A 20,129-nucleotide genomic window follows, 5' to 3' on the forward strand; every position below is an offset into this window, starting at 1 on the left:
TTTGCAGTTCTTCCGTATTCAAATAATGTTTTGTTGTGTAAAATGCAGCTATTGGTTGTATAATCAGAAAAAATGATGTTTGATATCGTATCTACTTATATTTATTTGTCTTTTCTTCATTCAATGTTGACAAAAAAAATTGAAAACGAAAGTATAATGTGCAGAGCTTGAGCCAATTTCTCGGATGTACAGACAAATATTTATTTATTTGCAATCTGTAAGACTTATATTAATTGACGCACTTTCGTCTGTATGAATGGCAGTTCGAGGTGCAGCAATCTTCATGTCGATTGCACTGTAATAATAGAAAAGATGTATTAGTTAGTTCATATTGACATCGATAAATCATATATTGGGTGAATTACTTACGATGTCACCAACAATTTTACAACGCCTTTCTTGACGCTGAAGACTTTGTTCGGTTGTCGAAATTTGTCCTCCAAAACGAGAAATGAGATCATCCAGATTATTTACTGGAATGTAAGGTCCATTAGCTACCGATGGACGGGTTAATTCTGACTCCGGTACACCAAGTCGGATCTCTGTAGAACATATTGATTTGTAGCACGCCCCCGAACAGCACTCTTTATTGTGGAAGCACTGTATGTTCGAAAAATAAGCATTGATTGAATTGATAAATTTATCGTCAAATATTACACTTACGTATAATCCATTCGATGTGCATTTACGTGTTCCTATGTTCGAATCTACTGAAGAATCCCCGAATCGATTAGCAGTAGAAATTGGGGACGTTGATGGATTTGGCTCAGCGCCAGCATAAAGGTCATACCTGTTGACGCATTTATACGCGAAGCTTAAACAACTTTTAGAGCAGCATTCCGAAGACGTTAGACACTGTAAAGAAATTAAATCGTAAGTTTATGAATACTTGTATAAAGCTTAAATGCCTTATTTCAAGTTTCACATGTTCATTACATTTCCAAAGTGAAATGTTCAATTTTTACTTTCTTCAAACATTAATCAATCATGATTTAGTTACATGATTCACATTCAACAACTTACATATTCTCCAATCCCAGCACATTTTTTTTGAGTAGAAGCAAAATCTGTTGCAGGATTTACTGAAGTTTCTTCACCAATACGATTCGTAAAATTGACGGTTGGGTTTTGTGACGTTGGATCTTTAGACACGGTCTCCGTTGAACCAGGTGGATTCAAGGCCACACATTTATAGGAGAAAGTCAAACAGTTGCCCGAACAGCACTCTGCATGCGTTAAACACTTGTTTAAGAAAGAAGTTCATAACATTACAAAAAGTTTATTGAATAAAGAAGAAATCAAATATTTCTATATAGTTAAGATAATGATCTAACAAACTTGATGGAATTTTAAATTATTTCGGCCTTTACTCACATATTCTCCATTGAGTGCACATGTTTTTTGGGTCAAGCTAGCGCCACCGTCATCACCTCCAAACCTATTTTCGGTGTCTATTGGGGTTGGCTTGACCGGTACTAACACAGTACTCACTGACGCACTTGCTGGCACTGGTACGCATTTATACGAGAAGCTTAAGCAGCTTCCCGAACAACAATCTCGATGGGTTAAACACTATTGAACGATCCAAATAATTAAAATTCGAAGATAGGTGAAATCAAAAGCTCATGTTAACAACATTCTGTGGTCCAGATACTTACATATTCATTATTTTGCGCACATTGTTTATTTGTAGTTTGTGCCTCATAGGCATTGAAACAGCAATGTATCACAATAATAAGCAATACAATATGTTTACACATTTTTTTTATTTGTATGGTGTTTGAAAGGAATAACAATCTGCTCGTTGTTTGCAAAACTTTCACCGCTGCAAAATATGTATTGATGTCGAAAGCAACTATTCACAAAAAATTCAGCGATCTTGCTATTTCAACGAACAATCATGCACTGGCTATGATCTTTGGTCGAAGACGCAGGTATAATCTCCGGAAATTCGATTGTACGGGCGAACTACCATTGGTTGCAGTAGTAGTGTGGGTATGCGAATATGCGGGTATTTGTTTTATTGTTTATTGTTTACAGGTTAACAGGCTATGAACTTAACTGCAGTTATCTCTATGTTAACGGCAAAAAATGGGAATCTTTTACGGTCGTACCAACTGGTTCCATATTGATAATCATTTATTAGAATCATGAAGCAACAATTTATGATTCATGACAGAAGCTCGGATCACAAGAAACATTTATTGAACAATCATACCACATTTGATTTGTTATCATATAATTTAACCAATTTCAATTGTGTCACAGTTTTATATGTCAGCAAAGGTTAAAAGTTATGTTTATTATTTATCTGTTTTGCTTTGCTTTTCACCGTTACATCTGGATTTTCTGGTTAGTCATAAATACCGATGAAACGCACACATGCTCACCAAAGCTAGCGGCACGATCGTCTGAGATGTATATACGCGCGCGCCTTGACCGCTATCAAGGTGAACAACTTAAAAAATACATCTCCGGCTGTGCGTCAGCTAACTTTGGCTTAAGTTTTGAATGCAAGCTCAACGTGCAAGTTGTTAGTCAGAAGTAGAAAAAGTTTTTATTCATTTCTAGTTATGAAGGTCTGAGGGCTTCCAAACAATACAGTGCATGTGAATAAAATTCTTCAAATTGATTGTTTACGATTACAACATGAGCATTTTGTGCATCATTGTGCTTTACAGAGTCTGTAATCGAATATGTACTTTATGAATATGCTTTTTCTGCTCATCGTCGAATGATCGTTTTAGCATTTCCGGGTTTTTTATAGATCGATTCTATTTTTTCAAATGTATATTTTTCATAACTTATTCTGCTATAGTAATGTTATGTTTCAAATTTATTTCGATACAAAGTGCATGTTGTACACAATAGTTCTCAACAAATCTATACTTTCTAAATGCAATCATACAGGGTTTAATCCACCGTGCCACGCTATTTATTTAGCACCACGGCAGGTTAATACTCACCATCAGTGCATATGAATATTTATATTTCCATAATCAGCTGAAAATTTGTACATTAATTGCATCGGGGAAATACACGGTATTGCAGATTATACGTAGATTGAGTGAGTTTTAACAATTATTGCCCTTGCTCTTATGAACGGAGTTGATTTTAATGATTTTCACTGTTTTTTGGCGAACATCATCCGTCGAGTTTACTTTATGATCAGCGATCATACTTTTCGGTATGATCACACGTATAGGTCTTCGGATCACTTAGATCATGATCTTTATTTTAAGATTCTGTTACATGTGACTCCTGGCCGAACCCCAATTTCGGTCCGATAGAATACGAATAATGATCAACGATAACAACACCATCAACCGTGAAAATGTTGAAAGATTCAATGTCAATGTTTATTAACAGATGGATTGGCCACAAAGCAGCAGGGTGCTTTTATGAAAAATCTTTAAAATCAGTCCTTTAAGAACTGATCAGAATAGTTGGAAGATCCCTGCCCTGGACAACAGATCCTTAGTGGCCATCCAAAGATGTGGTCTAAATGCAGGATAATCCATCACGATGTACATACTCCCACATTGGCTTAGCTCGTTTCCTGGAAGTTGAGACTTAGCTCGGGACCTCATCGGCTCGGGGCCCTATTCAGCAAGGGATCCTCCACAACCGCTTAGTTTGCTTACCGTTAAACGCGCCACTGAATGGAAGCAATCCACCATGAATTGTACAGTCATAAAATGACGAAGAAAAGAACACTTTTGCATATGTAAAGCCTTCTGTTTTTTCTCTATGCCAAACGGGTTGCTGAATTGTTCTTTTGCTGAATTGTAGCTGGATTATAAATATAGTCGTGTTTTATCAAATATTTGTGATTCGTTAATACATTATGGAAATAAACAACTGTTCAATATTTTCCATCTGCTTTGTCGATAATGTTTTTTTTTCATATTCCTTGCTCCTTAATGCATATACATCTCTTTAAAAAGTTGTTGCACGATTATTTGAATATGATTAGGTCCGTAACTAAGAAACGACCATTTCTATTTTAATTCAAAAGTTGAAACATCTAATATATTTCCCGTCATTTGTCATGCCTCAGAGAACTCTCTGCCTTACAGACAGGCATTTTTCAGTGTCCTTCGTTGATGTGAGTAGCTGGCCAGACAAACCCCAGTTATCGAACAAAATAGATGGTAATCGGATCGAGCTATGCCTGAAGAATGAATCGAGTGAGGTAGAATTCCTAATTTAGCAATGTGCGTTTGTTATGTTTCAGTACGGCTTTGTCATGTCTATCCTGATATAATAGTCGTTTTTTACGCAGCGTTTGGTTTAGCTAGTTGTAGCTTTGTAACAACAATGTACTGAGCACATCGAACAAACAACCGTTTTCGCGGAGAAGTTCTTAATCCAAAAACGAAACCTAATCTATTGGTATTTAAGTTGTGAAAAGCAGCATCTTTGTTTTTATTTTTACTATAATAGAACGCGTCGCTGTCGCACACGATTCAGCTTGATTCAGCGTTCAGTATTTAATTATTGGTATATTTGTTTACAAAATAATTTTCAATTTAGCGCAATCATTGTTCATCTCGTTTTCAACACGAGACATGAATGTTCGGTCCTGATGTGGTCCACACAATGGCATGCTCAGCATCTCCTTTTTTTGGATTATTTAAGATTTTCTCGACTTCAGTTCCTGGAAGTTCCATATTACTTTCGTTGGGTCAGTTCTAAAAAATGTTCGGAAATGTTATTAATGTAGAAAATGTGTTAAAATGGTTTAGCGCATCACTTCTACGGTCATATCCAATGATCTCGAGTGGTTTTTACCGTCCTCCACGATCGTATTTTTCAAGGTCAAAGTTATCGTTTCTGAATCGACATAATCGCTTTCATTTGTATGAACCATTTTCCGCCCCATTTGTTCATTTTAAACCAAAACAGTAAAACTTTCCACTAATGTTTTGCTCTACGTTAAGTGAACATTGAGCGTCATTATTCACTGGATCAAAAAATCGAAATGATCTTTATTATAACGTACCTAACCTGCGTAACTGTGCAAAGGTACAATACTTGAAAACGCAGTACGCTTAGGGCTATAAATTGTAAGTACCGAGAAATTGAAATTTAACGTTGTTATCCTTCTGATGCCAGAATATTTTTCATCACCTGTGTCTGATTGATTGCGGAAATTTAACTAACACAATTACCGCCCGTTCTTCAAATTCACATAGACGCTTGTGAGAATATATTTACGAGCAGAAGGGAATGAAATACCTATAAACTAGGGTTCCTCGATGCTGTGGTTAGTTTAACGTTCGGTTCCATATGGTTGATTTAGTTAACATGGCAGTAACAAAAACTATAATCGCTTATTTAAAAACCATAAATTAAGTTTTTGTAATAAATTGCAGTTTTTGCAATTTTGTTTCTGTTTGCTATGATTGTGTATTGCTCCAACTTTCAACAAGTAATCATAACATAGAAATCGAAATAAGCATTTTCTAAGGCCATTTTTTTCACATCCCCAAAACCTTTAACTCAATTTCTAAAAACCAAGTTTGAGCATTTGTCATATTTATGTAGATATGAGCTTACTTACTTACTTACTTATCAGGCGCAACAACCGCTTCGCGGTCTTGGCTTGCTGTAGGAGTCCTCTAAACCGCTCACGGTTGAGCGTCGTCGTCATCCAATCCATTAGCTCGGTCTTTCTAACCCTTCCCCCAGTCTTTCCTTCGCTTACTTCCGGCACTTGTGGGCTGCCATATAACATATGTTTAATCAAAGTGGTCCGCGACACCAAAAAGGTTGGGGAGCACTACTCTTAAATAACAAAAATATAACTTTTACTCAACACATTCAACAGTTATAATGAAATCTGGAATCAACTGTAGAATTTAGACAAACTAGCTATGTTTCAATTTCTCTGTAATAAATACTGGAAAACTGCATAACCGTTTAAATCAAACTATGTTCGAATTTTCTGTTTGGTTATTCTCGTTCCTTATTTATAATTCGTTCTTTCGAGTACGACGATAAGTGGCTCTTTAAACGGTAGACGATGCTAGCACGCGATAAAACACACTTACCTTTTTGTGCAATAGAATGAAAAGAATTCTATGAATATTAAAGTAGTTATTAGTTTACCTTCTTCACAAGTTACGAGTGTGGTTTATAACTTGAGATTTAAAGTTGGGTTGTAATGACGCACAAGAAAAGCATGCTTCTTAAAGCTATATTCAACATGGAAACATATAAACTTAGAAAATTGTACCAGTTTGAATTTAGATACTTCAATGCTCAATGCATTGCTTCATTGAAATGTCAATACTAAATTTAGCATTTAATTATGTTTAGTTTCAGAACTTCACATAATTATATCTCTCAATATTATCAGAACGATTTGTATTTATGTTCCGGCTTGGTTTAGGAATTTATGCTTAATTTACACGTCTCAAGAACAACTAGAACGTTTTTCTGCTTTTCGCTTGGCTCTACAACCGTTTTCGGTTTTATTTTACATTGTTTAATGACTTTCTATTTGTAAAAAATAGTACCAATAATCGACCGTCGTATGAGTCACGTCGTTGAGGGTGGATTACTGGTTATCACGCCTGCCTTCCGTCAAAGGGGTCAATTCGCGGTATACTTGTTGTAATTATCAAGAGGCAAATACAGTATTGTAAAAATTAACATGTAACACAAAAGTATCGATCTGTCACACAACAGGACGAGAATTGATCTTTTTTCCCTGTTGTTACTATCCCTAATTAACATAGGTCTCGTTATGCCCGACGGTTCTTCATTATCGCATTTATATTTGATACGTGTATGCTTCACATGCGAAATGATAATGTCCTGTTCTCTAGCACCAATAATTTTTTCAACACGATTTTAAAACCGTCCCTGTTGTCTCTAAACTATTTCCAATAATTTGCAAATTGATCCATAGGCCTTAAGTAGAATAATAGTTTTGCACCTGTAGCATTACAGTAAGTTTAATGGCAGCTCAAAGATAATCAAAGGAATTCCGCGAACGGCAGTTATAAAAATTTGGATACGCAATAAAAAAATAGAACAAATCGAAAGTTTACTAGTGATTCTTGTAAAAAATATGATTCTTAAAAAAAATTCTTAAAAAAAATATCCGCTTAGTTCCAAGGAATTTTATTGCTAAATTTGTTGTGATCCCTTATACAAGTCTATAAAGCGGGGAGCTGCTGTATATTAATCATGTTAGGTTGCATATTATTATCGTAAGTTAAGCTCATCATAGACGAATGGAATAGTTACCGTTCATTAGCCATATTGCCAAGATTTTAGACTAGGAAGAGCGTTTAAAGATTTAAAAAAATTAAAATTTTCCCTGTTTAACATAACGCGATTATTCCTGATTAACTCATTACAGATTTGCAACGATGGAATGAGGGCTACAGCTGAACACGAAATGCTCAACAAATTGCTGTATTTTAAAGAGAAAAGATAATTAAAGAAAAACGACAAGGTATTTGATTATTATTAGTCATGTTGTACAGATTAATAGTCTGCCCATTAAAGTTATTAGAAATATGACATATAAAAATGCTCATTTGTTATTATCGTTTTGTAGCGCTTTCTTCGCGGTACGGTTTATTTGCCAGGTAGTGCTGTATGTTTTACAAGCTCACCCAAATCCGCTAAAAAATTATCAGTAAAATCATCGAAAGCATCTTGCTATGGATGCTTACAACTTTGTATCATCGGCAGGCGAATACAATATATCCGATGTGAACAATCGAACGTCCACTATATTTGCAATCAATCCAGATTTTATCGCACAATGGTAAGTATTATATTTGTAATTCAATTCCTATCATTAGAATTTCATTTTATCATTTAAGATTGAATTTGTTTTCGAAAGGATGCTAAAGTTAAAACAAAATTATTTTTTTGTGATATCAAACACACTAATACCTTTTTGATGATGAGTATTCCTTTTTTACTAAAGTTATGAAATGTATTTATAAGCAATAGTTACAATCAGGTAGTTAGTATAATGCAATGTGTATCAACTTTTGACTATCCACTTCTTTTTTTTCTTCTCTATTGGTATAACAACCTAAAGAGGTCTAGGCCTGCAATTCAGGCCTTTCTTTGACTTTATTTACCCGTAACCGGATAATCATTCCTGCGTACGAAGGATTGGTCCGGAAGAGATTTTAGACCAGCCCTGTTGTGTGAAGACTGGTGTCGATATTAATACACCATCGGGCCGCACAATTTTTATTATTTTACTATCTAAAAACGACACACTGTATCCTGACCAGTTATATACAGTCTATACGATCCTTATACGATACGCTAAAATCAGGGAAACTTGGTTTGCGATATAATGTAGCAACAAGCTGCAAAATATATTAGCGACGAATTACACCCTTGTTTGTTGTCTCAACGCATATTTATACGGCGCAAAATAACATGATATGGGCTGTTTGATTGATTTTGAAGTGGTTGTCCGGTCACTACGGAGTTTATAGTTTAGCAAGCAGACAAATTAGTGACTTTCATTATATTTCAAAATATGCTTGATATCTATTATTTGAATCGTGTGTTCAATTGCATTTTTGTTTAGAATTTTACGGTTCCAAGCAAGCAATGTATACCATCTAATTGGACATTATTGTGCGTTAAATTATCATTAACTAGCAAATCGGCTTGGCTGGGGGAATAAATAAGCTTTTTTTAAATGCTGATTTTTGTATTCTTTAAAATGTTGTTAACTAAAAATACAATAATTAACAGTGTTTGCCACGTTACAATAAAAAGCTGTTCATGACCATAATACCCTTGCTTACGGTCGAAGTCGTGCGTGCGTGATGGGATCCTTTACCGCGTCCCTGTGCACACATCAACAAGGTGACTGTCGAATGTACCGGTGAGTGGCACATTAGCTGGTGATACATAAGCTGCTACCACTGATAAAACTTAAATTCGGTCGTCGTTTTATTATACCCAACGACGTAGCACATTCATGTAAAACTAATCAGTGCTAATTGATCAGCGCTTGGACAAGTCATAACAGTAATACATAGTAATACAGTCGATCGTATACTCGAATACTTATTCCCACTGGTAATAAATCATCGGTCAATTTGACTGACAGCTATTCGAGCTGACCCAGACTGAGGATTCGACGATAGATGGCGCTAAAAAAGACTGCGATCGGTGGCACACGAGAATCCTCGATCGCTAGGGCGAATGACCGAGTCAAAGGACTGAAAGGAAATGAAAAGACTTATCCTTCGAACGGCACTGTACCAACGAACCCGAGACCATCGACGTGATTTTTTAGCCTCGCTGAATAAAGATAGCTTGTTAGAATACGCGATTGTCTTTCTTAATTCAAAATTCAGGTGACAAGAGTCGGTTGCCGCGGTGGCACACCCACATTACGAAGCACATTCAAAATTGATATGTGTAGATTTATTTCAAGAATTACAATTAAATTTTATTAAATTTAATTTCATTTTTATAATGAAGAAATGTAACGTAGTTTTGAAATTTGCAATTTAAAAATTGGATTCTGCATGGAAAACTCCATGAAATGTCAAATTTTTAAAATCCGCGAATCTCCGAATCGTCGTAAGTCGAGAACCGCGTAACTCGGCTATTGACTGTATATGATTACCATTTTACATGCTCATTACCATTTTATTAACAATAAATAAAAATTGTTCATTTCGCTTTATCCTAATTCTACCAATAAGGTGACAATGAGGCGAAATTTTGTATGGCATTCTCTCTAAAATTGTCAACTAGGATGGCAATAAACATTCATTTTCTACTGAAAAATCATCCAGACTGGAAGGCTAGCTTCACATCTGTTTCTTCCAACAAATAAATTACGGGAAGTTTACTGATCATTTCCTATTTGGGTAACTTGAAGTACAGAATGTCTGACAGAATGTCTAAAGTGTATAACAATCCCCATATCGTTTACTCACAAAGGGCGCAATAAGTAGGCATGTATACACGGGAAAATACGGTAATAATACGGCATCCGCAAATTCATTTCGGCTATTTTTGTACAAGTCTTTTTTTTCATTTTTCCTCACTGTCAAGATATTGCTTGCTGTGTCTGCACCAAGCCCAGATGTCATCACAACAAGTCAACAAGTCGTTTTGGTTAGAATTGGTTACGATTGTTTTCCAGCAAAGTCGTCAATTCATCCTCTTGGTGGCTTTCAGGCTTTCCTACGCGAACAGCGTTCAAACCTTAAAACTACCAACCGACATCTTGGTTCGCTACGAATTGCATCTCCCTAAACATTTAACAATTCTCGTTGTGTTTCTGCTACCGTTTTGTTTGATTGCAACATATCCTGCAAATGACGCATTGTTCGCACAACATGAGCTACAGTTAACCCTTACTGGTTGGGTCTATTTTAGATGAATTACTCGACAGTTTGCACCTCAATAGTTGGGTTGCTAACTTCCAACAACTAGTGCGATCTCACTAGTACGCATTCATATGCCAACCAGTGACGTTTAACTGTATACTTTTTTCATTATATTTCAGTAAAGTTTTGATAGAAAGTGTAAATGTTTTGGCTGTAGTAACAAAAATCAACACCGCTTAAACACAGTTTTATTGTTTAAGACTTAACGAGTGATTACTTGTAATGTTCTATGGTCTTCTACGAATCGTTTAAAATACAAACGGCCTCATCATGTGTAAAAATGGTTGTAACATTCAACTTTTCCAAACAGTCTGCAATATTATGCAAAAATTTCTTAAAATTACATAAGAATGGCAGTTTTTGTAGGCTATAAATGACGTGAAAATCAATAAAATATTTGCAACAGCATTTGCATAGAATGCTCCTCTCAAACATAATGAAGCGACAATAGCACGCTACTGGGATTGAACGCAATAAACAAATCAGTGGACAGGAGAATATTACAACATGAAACAGTCTACCGTTTCTTGCCATTTGAGGGACAGATTGACCTTCAAACTTAGGAAAAAACTGGACACAGGTCATACGGAAGATGGAGAACGAAACTAGATCAGTACCTCATTGCTGAAGGAAAAGTGTTAGTGATGTACAAAAAATATCACCACTTTTGGTACACGATACTTCCACAAAAGGAACCATTATAGGAACTAAAAGTACAATAGAACATTTACAAAATAATGTTTTTCATTCAATTCGTTATGTTTAATTATAAATATCATTATTTTTTTAAAGAAGAACGTATTTTATACCATTTACATAAAAAACAAAAATCAAAATTTTATCTAACGAAACACCTCCAACATAGGTTAATTGTTTGCATGCTTAATATTTGCACGACTATTAAAAATACACTTCCGCTAGTGCTAGTAATGTTATTCCTATTTTCTCAAGTTACTTTTTCTTGTGCAGACTGAAGTTTTTTCTTCTTCTTTATCGGCAACAACAACCTCTAGAGGTCTAGAGAGGCCTGCCATTTCTGGCTTTCTGTGACTTTATTTACCCGTAGCTGGATAGTCAGTCCTGCGTAGGGGCATGGACCGGATGGGATTTTGGTCCGGTCTGTTCGTGTGAAGACCGGCGCCGCTACCATCATGCCACTGGGCCGCCCCGCAAACTGATGTTTAGTCATCTTATATATATGAATAAACAAAAATATCTCCAAGAAATATATTTTTTTCGAAATATAACATTTCATAGGTTTACAGAACTCGTCCTAAATATATTCTTAAAAAGTAACTTCTCGTCGATGGGCATACTGAACACACGTGTCCATAGTCCAAATTTACGAAAATAGCGATGATTTTTGTCTAACTGTCCATCATGCCTGCTTCATTATGTAGACGTATATACCGTACTTCTGCATCCGATTTTCAATTGGAAAAAATCCCATTTTAAGGAGGAAAACGTATACTGTATTAGGCATTTAGGTGCATAAAGCATTAAAAGAACTACGTAATGAATTATATTCTTCCTTTATTTTAAATATACATGATTTTAAAGTAAACTTTAAACAAATAAACTGCTACTGCAAACTGCTGACCCCTCTCTAGTCGCTAGTCTCCGTGAACGAAACCGTTAATAGCATCAAACCTGAACCTCATTAAACTTTTAAGATCAAAAATCAGATTTGATTCGAAGTAAATGATCTTGTTGATCTTGCCAGACTTGTTAATTGTCAATTGTCTCTCGTTCAACTTTTTTACTGTTCGTCTTCGTATCCAGAACTTCGAAGTGATAAAACTGTTACCAGCTTCTGTGCACTTTAGTGGTATATATGAACGAAATATACATTAAATATACTTATCAAAAGTATATTGTATGAATCCATAGTCACTGTCTGTTTGTTGGTAGTTATTAGGAGTTACCGCGGTTCGCACAGCTGTGATTCGACAAACATCTGTTCCATATCGGATCGAGAATTTAGCACGGTTCAGTTTAATTTTAGCATTTACTACATATACAGATAGCTTTTTCCTATGTGTTGTACGCTGAATTTCACCTAACAATTTAAATTGTCCCTGTCAATACCGGATGGATAGAATAAGATAGCTTAGATTGATTTTTGATTCTAAATTAATTATTCATCCGAACACGGTTACCGATTTGCCGCTAGCACATATACACATCTCGCCTTGTATATATATAATTAGAATTAAAGGGGAACTTGTATAGATCCACATGGATGATAAAGGATAACAGGAATAGCGCAAATAATATCGAACCTGTAAACCTGCTATTGGGGTGAATTTTCATTTCCTCTCCGATTCGGGGATGTCTTTAAATTAGAACAGTCAAACGTACCGTGGATGAAAAACGTTCTCTGATCGTAATGAAGCTTAATGCTTAGCAATATGCTCTGGCCGTTATTTAAAAAATACAAAAAACAAGTACACATTATTGTCATTCACTTTAATTTTGTAACAATAATGTAGACAATTTTATCGGTTCTACAGAACGAACCAGTTTAACGATCAATTGGATGTTGTACGTGTTACACATATTAACGCAGTGCAAACATATCATGACACAGCGCAGCGTATACCCATTTGCATAACATTTCGAAATATTCTGTCCGCAATATATTTAGCTCTGTTCTATGTGAATGAGGTGTTGTATATTTCGCGTCAGCTATACTTTTCAAACGCTATGCAACTAGTGCCATGGAATGATTTAATACTCACTGGTTTAAAAGCTGCCGTTTATGAATGAATCTAGTTTTTATTCTATGCCGCCCTGTTCGAATAAGGTTTTCTTTCATTTTCTTTTGGTAGGTCATTGCACGGTAAATATCACTGTTGTGTATATGTATAGCTACGTATATACATCTTCCAATCCTTCGCTTTTTCACAAACACACGTTTATCCCAGGTTCTTCTGGTATGTTTGCGCTCCCGTACAAACCTTCTGCCTCCATACAGTACACATAACACTGATTTGAATAGTTTTATGCTTTTCTGATGTAACGATTTCGCCTTTAGCGTTTTCCATTACTCTTGCTTGTTTCGCATTTTTTCTTTGTGCGGCTTTATTCTACTTATGAAAGCATTAAGGAGAGAAATATAGTCTAGTAACTAACTTCGTGCTGGAGGTTTTCAACAATTATTGGATCTGAAGTGTTGGTGTTATACTCCTACCGTTTAATACATCATACAAACTATGGAGTATAGAAGGATATTGATTTAATGTACTTAATCTAAACGTGTACTAAAACGCTCAAGAGAAAAAATTTTAATTAATACACAATCGTTGTAATAAATTTCATCAGGATCTAACAATATTCACGTTGCATAGAGTTTTTAAAATGCTATAATATGTCATGCTATAATGTAATAAAACTTCACTGAATAATCAAATACGCCAAATAATAATTGATTTTTCGAATTAATTTATTCATCTACGTTTTGATTGTACAAATTTATGTCATTTTCCTGAGTTAGTTTTTTGTTCTAGAAACTCAATGTAATTGATAAGAGGTGTATCAAGGAATAAAGATTAAGCGACGGGAATATGCTTTGATTTTCAAGAGCTCAGAATATTAAAAAAGGGTCGTGTCGTGTATATTTTTTTCATTACCAGTAATGCATAGTCAGGTTTTTAGTAACTTTCTCTAATTCTAACCATTTTTATTTATAAATTGTTATAAAAACTGTAGTTGTTTATTTAAAGTTATTATTATTATATATATTATTATATATATTATATTATACATATAATAATAATTATATATATATATATATATATATATATATATATATATACATATATAATTTATCTAAAAAATTGACATGAACCAAATGTGAAGATTATATCATATTTAGTTTATTGAATAAAAGTCTATCAGAATCTGAAAAATGTCTCTTACTTACGCTTTACACCATCCTATCCACACTTTTGACTTCATTTTCGAATACATACTGTCCTCATTCGCTCATAAAGATATACATAATGATAACACTGATGGTGATGTAACGATGATGCGCTTTATGACTATAATGAAGAATGGTGGTTTTATAGAAGTTTGTCCAATCGAAACACCTTACTCTGTTTCCATATACACTTATATCATCCCCGCTTCTTTGAACCGTTAAGAATACGATTACGCTTTGGCAAGGGTTCTTACCCTCTTTGCAATATTAAATGTAGTAAGAATGGAAGCAGTGCAAATGTTTAAAGGCAACGTAAATGGGGATATTTTTATAGTTCACAAACCGTATTAAACCAACGACGAAACAGTTTAAGATTGTTCCGAGTTACGCAAGACCAAGCATGATAGCATTAGCAGTCAATCATCTCGTTTTCAGATTTTGATGGATTACTACAATATTTTTTTCGTAAGCGAGGGGCATGTTAGGCAAGGCATGAATGGTTGTTTTTTCAGTTAGTACTTAGATAATACATAGAAAAAAAGTATTGATTATCATTGGTTTTGAAGATATTCCAAATGAATGTCAAATGAAACTGGAAAATGTAATGTTAACATACATGAACCAATTGTTTAACTACTGTTCATGATATATTCTAATCAATTTCAGTAGACGTACTTACACAACTTACATTGATGAATCTAAATATAACGACTATCTTTTGTATTTTGCCATACTTTGTATTTGCTTCGATTTACACATTATGTTTCTATTTTCATAAACATTCATCCTGGCCGCTCTACTGTGAATATAACGAATAATCTTTGTTTACAGTATTGAACGACCGACAGAAGTTTTCGAAAAGTTTGTATATTCTAATCAATTCAGTTTGAAGTCAATTTATTCTCATTTGCTAACCATTAGCTGATTTCAGGTTGTCTTGCTAAGCAAAGAAGGTTTAATGATTAACATTTTCATGTTGTTCATTACAAAACTGAAAACAAAGAATATAAAAAAATCGCATATTGTGGGTAAAATTGAAATTAAAAAACACTAGAAAATGTAGTACAATCTTTTCTCGAGTTACGTAAATAATACGTGGCAGAAAAATTCTTGGTATATATTGGCTATTGGCTTTCGATTAAGTTTAACATTTTTTTCTATTGAAATACATAATAATATCACAATTATCATATTGTTTATTCAATTTAAAATTTACCGATGTTTTAAAAGCACACACACTCATTGCCAACAATTTTGGCAATACAATACAATAACATAGGAAAAGTTTCAAAAATGTACCTTTTAATTTTTACACTCTAAAAATTCAGGGTTCAAACATATTGTGAGACGAGCAACAATCAAGACAAGAAAATATATTGATCTCCCTTTGAACATATAAATACTGAATGTCCTGTCACAAAAAGAGTACAAATTATGAACGCGTATTATCATTATGTCATACGTTTGGAATACGAAGATTGAACAAAAACGTGGTTGTAAAAATGCATTGTAACTAAATTAATAGCAATAAGTGTCGAGTCTAAACGTGCTGGTGCCTATGATTATGCAATTAGTTTTACTTAGGAAACACTTCCCTATATTATCCTATATTATAATAGGAAATTGTACGAATGGTAGGAAACAATATCGAATAGAACTGCTTAATAGAATATTACTTTCGTGATGAGTATTCGTAGAACCATGTACGTGAACCATAGAACTATGTTGCCACACACGTGACGTATGTTGGTAGTTACGCCGAGCAAATATTGTTAAACAAGCTTAAAATTTGATTCCAAATTATTTGTGCCTTATATAATATTTAAGTTTTTACACAATTTGATCTAACTTATGATATTTTTAATTTATCAACTGTATTCAAATCTCCTTTGACTTTACCTGTGCTGATTCGTTGATGATTCGTTGAATTTCATAATTTATTTTATTTACAGGAAACTGAAGCGCAGGCAGGAAAAAAAGTGTGGAGAGCTCTATTCACATTTGGATTTGTTGAATTATCCAGAATGTTTAAATTTGCTAGGCCATTATCTTGACGCAAAAGGAAAAAGCATTCCCGTTTTTACATCGGAATTTATTAAATCCCTCGAAACGAATAACAAATTAAGAGGTAATGGTTTTAGACCTGCTTCTGACATCTCGCGTGATGAAATGAACCCAGTCATTGGTAGCGTTAGAGATATTGCGAACTGGATTTCTTACGGCAATTTCACCCTGTTAGAATGGTACAACGGATCTGCTAGTTCTACCGGCAACGAAAGCTCCAATCCGAATGCAATCAACTTTACATTTGTTCCTTACGGGATAGACATCATTGACAAAAGTCCATCGCAGGTGCTGCCACCGTTCGAACTTTGGCAAACTGTGCTAATTGCTATTTGCTTAGCTATTTGCATAATTCTTACTATAGGTGGTAACATATTAGTACTTTTGGCGTTCATAGTCGATCGAAGCATTCGACAACCGAGCAATTACTTCATTGCTTCGCTAGCGGCAACGGACATGTTAATCGGTGAGTACTAAATACCTCTAAAAGCAATTTGGCCTGGCCGTTTTTCACGAAAATAAATAAAACCTGCATCATTCATCACAATGCCGGGGTTTTTTTAATTATTTTTTCTTCAATTTTTTAAATTTTGTCACATGCAGGAACTGTATCCATGCCTTTTTACACGGTGTATGTGCTAATGGGCTACTGGGATTTGGGTCCATTACTCTGCGATCTTTGGCTGTCGGTCGATTATACCGTCTGTTTGGTGTCGCAGTATACGGTTCTGCTAATAACAATCGATCGCTTTTGTTCAGTGAAAATAGCCGCCAAATACAGAAGCTGGCGAACCAAAAATAAAGTCATCTGGATGGTAACTATCACATGGATTATTCCAGCACTGCTTTTTTTTATATCAATATTTGGCTGGGAGCATTTTGTTGGCTATCGAGATTTACAGCCGGGACAATGTGCAGTACAGTTTTTAAAAGATCCCGTCTTCAACACAGCACTTATCATTGGATACTACTGGACTACATTAGTGGTATTGTTTGTGTTGTACGGTGGTATCTACAAGACCGCCTATGATATGCAAAAAAAAAGTGAGGCCAAACAACGTAAAATGCAGTCCATGGTGGCACTCAGTAGTGCTATGACCGGAATGGCTAGTCGAACAGCAGGCATAGGAATTTCTAAAACACAGAGTACCTTGCTATGTGCCGATAAACCCCCACCTACGACATCGTTGCTGCCAAAACATGACGGAGTTGCGGTAGTAGCCGCATCATCGTTGGGCGAAGAAGCTCTGAGGAAATTTGCTGCTGGGATGCAATTGTCAGACCCTTTGCATTCAACGTCAGTTAGTACGAATGTTTCATTACTTAAGAACGACAAAAGTGCATCTGTACATCCTCCATCCGCTCTGTTCGATATGTCTTATTCGGACGTTGGCAACAGTGTCAAAACGCATGTTGCAACTGATCGCAGCACAAAGAACGAAAAAATCGAAGGAGATAAAAGCGAACGCTCTAGCAGTCCGGCATTTGATTCAGATGAAGAACATCCGGTTAAGATTAAACAAGAGCAAGATCAACTTGTAAAAACTGCTAACAAACGATCTTCCGTTGCGGGTTTATTGGTAGGCGCAGCTTCCGCTTCAGTATTTTCAACAAGATACAAAGAAAGCACAGCAATGGCCAACACTGACAATCTACCGTTTTCGTCCTCTGAAAGCCATGGTACAATATTACCTACCAAACGTTTGCCCACATCGGGGTCTGATCAAAAAGTACTACCAAAAATAAGCGAAATAAGCAGTCCTCTAATATTGGATAAAATGCATGACGTTGAGAAGTGTAAGGAAACTTTGGACCAATCCTCCGCATCGTACACAGTTGCACTGGAATCATTGGCCATGACAGTCGGTGTGAGTAAAACTACTGGATTGCAACATATAATGGAGGATTCTCCGTCTACAATTTTTACACCACCTTGTGGCTTCCAAACTCCCCTGTTAGGTGACCATCAATTGGAAATCGACCACGGAAATGGTACAACCAGCATGGCGGACGCCATGATTGCTTATGATCCGCTGTTAAGTATGGATAGCGCAGATCTTCGCTTTATGGATGAAAGCTCTATAATGATGCCCTCGCCGCAGTTCGAAAATCTTCCTTCCGATTCGTCATTAGCATCCAGCCTAGTTGGTATAGAACAACAACAACATCATTCAAGATCAGTAGTCAGCCACTACAATGGACAGAGCATTGCAAATCCTACACTGCTTCAGAAAGCACTTATTCGTGCAACTGCTCAATGCAAACAGCCATCACCAACAGTTCTTATTCGTCCTTCCTACTTTACCATGGGAACGATATCTCCTGAAGCTTATACCAACGAGAATGTAATTGCTGTGCATGGCGCTGTTGCAAAGGAGGATAATAAATACAATACTACTGTTACCGTTAGTACACAGAGTCCCGAAAAACCAAAGACAGTCCTTAATACCATAAATACCGAAGTAAGTGAATCGAGAGCAAATGTCACCGATGAACATCGAAGTTCAACCCAGTGTAACAACGAAACGGTTGGCAAAAAAAACACTTCCATAGAACACACTGATGTTTCGAATTACTCTAAGGGGGTAGCAGAAGTTGAACCGATAAGATCGGTGGGCCAAACAAGCGTAACATGTACCAACATTTCCGCATCAGCAACTATTAACTTTAGTTCACTGCATATTAGCAAACCGACGGTGAGCATCGAAAGAGATTCTTCGAGTAAGCGAGGTTTTATTCAGTCGATCGGCAAACATTTAAAACCAGGTATGAACAAACCAAACGTCGACGGTCCTCTTGGTGGAGTTTGTAGGCAAAAATCTAAATCCGAAAACCGAGCGAGGAAAGCCTTTCGAACCATTTCATTCATATTAGGCGCGTTCGTAGCTTGTTGGACACCATACCACGTGCTAGCTTTGGTTGTGGGCTTTTGCTCAACACCCCCTTGTGTGAATGAGCATCTGTTTATGTTTTCGTATTTTCTTTGTTATGCAAATAGTCCTATGAACCCATTTTGCTACGCACTTGCAAACCAGCAATTTAAGAAAACATTTACACGCATATTGCGCGGAGACTTGCATATGACATAAAATTATTCTAAGATAAGTAACGCAACGTAAATGTATTCGTCAAACAGACACATATTTTAACATGCATAGGACAATAATAATCATGTAAAAAATGTATAATGAACAGTGCAACATAATTTGGGCGATATACGTATGTAAAAGGAATACAAAATGTAATGCAAGAAGTGTGGAAACCAGCTGTGCCAAATTAAATATGAGTATACCATTGTGGAACTCTAGACATCCAAATCACCTTGCAAATTGCCTCTATCGCATGTGCCATTCAACAACAAACAAGAGTTCTCATGACGAGAATATTCAAGGATAACGATTAGATGAGATGCGTATAGTTGCAATACGTTGGGCATCGTTGCATTTCACCATTTTAAAGCATAACAACACAGACCCATAGGCCTACGCATACATACAAGAAGTTACTGACTTTCTGAAGAACAATAGTTATCGGTGTTGTATTGCGATATTTTGTTTCCATTTCTCTTACATCTGCTTACTTTTTCTTATAGACTGTACAGTCAATATGGTTGTCAACTATAATACAATATGGTTGTCAACTATAATACACTGGATAATACAGTAAATATTCTCGTCGTCGTTACTGAACCCTTTTTAAACAATTTATAAAAGAATGCTGCTGTTGTTAATGTT

The 20,129-nt window shown here is 35.6% G+C and overlaps 2 protein-coding genes across 2 annotated transcripts; one reads left to right on the forward strand and one right to left on the reverse strand.

The window, feature by feature from the left end:
- Window positions 1–229: 229 nt before the first annotated feature.
- LOC128708233 (uncharacterized) lies at window positions 230–1,760 on the reverse strand. The gene is made up of 6 exons (XM_053803193.1): window positions 1,659–1,760; window positions 1,375–1,572; window positions 1,024–1,242; window positions 664–855; window positions 370–600; window positions 230–295 (listed from the first exon to the last, which is right to left on the reverse strand). The coding sequence occupies exons 1-6, from the start codon at window positions 1,758–1,760 to the stop codon at window positions 230–232; spliced, it is 1,008 nt and encodes a 335-aa protein (XP_053659168.1).
- Window positions 1,761–7,682: 5,922 nt separating this feature from the next.
- On the forward strand, window positions 7,683–19,484 carry LOC128719169 (uncharacterized). The gene is made up of 3 exons (XM_053812792.1): window positions 7,683–7,789; window positions 16,284–16,861; window positions 16,999–19,484. The coding sequence occupies exons 1-3, from the start codon at window positions 7,683–7,685 to the stop codon at window positions 19,482–19,484; spliced, it is 3,171 nt and encodes a 1,056-aa protein (XP_053668767.1).
- Window positions 19,485–20,129: the final 645 nt, after the last annotated feature.

This window comes from Anopheles marshallii, chromosome 2 (assembly GCF_943734725.1).
Source record: "Anopheles marshallii chromosome 2, idAnoMarsDA_429_01, whole genome shotgun sequence".
NCBI classification, from domain to species: Eukaryota; Metazoa; Arthropoda; class Insecta; order Diptera; family Culicidae; genus Anopheles; species Anopheles marshallii.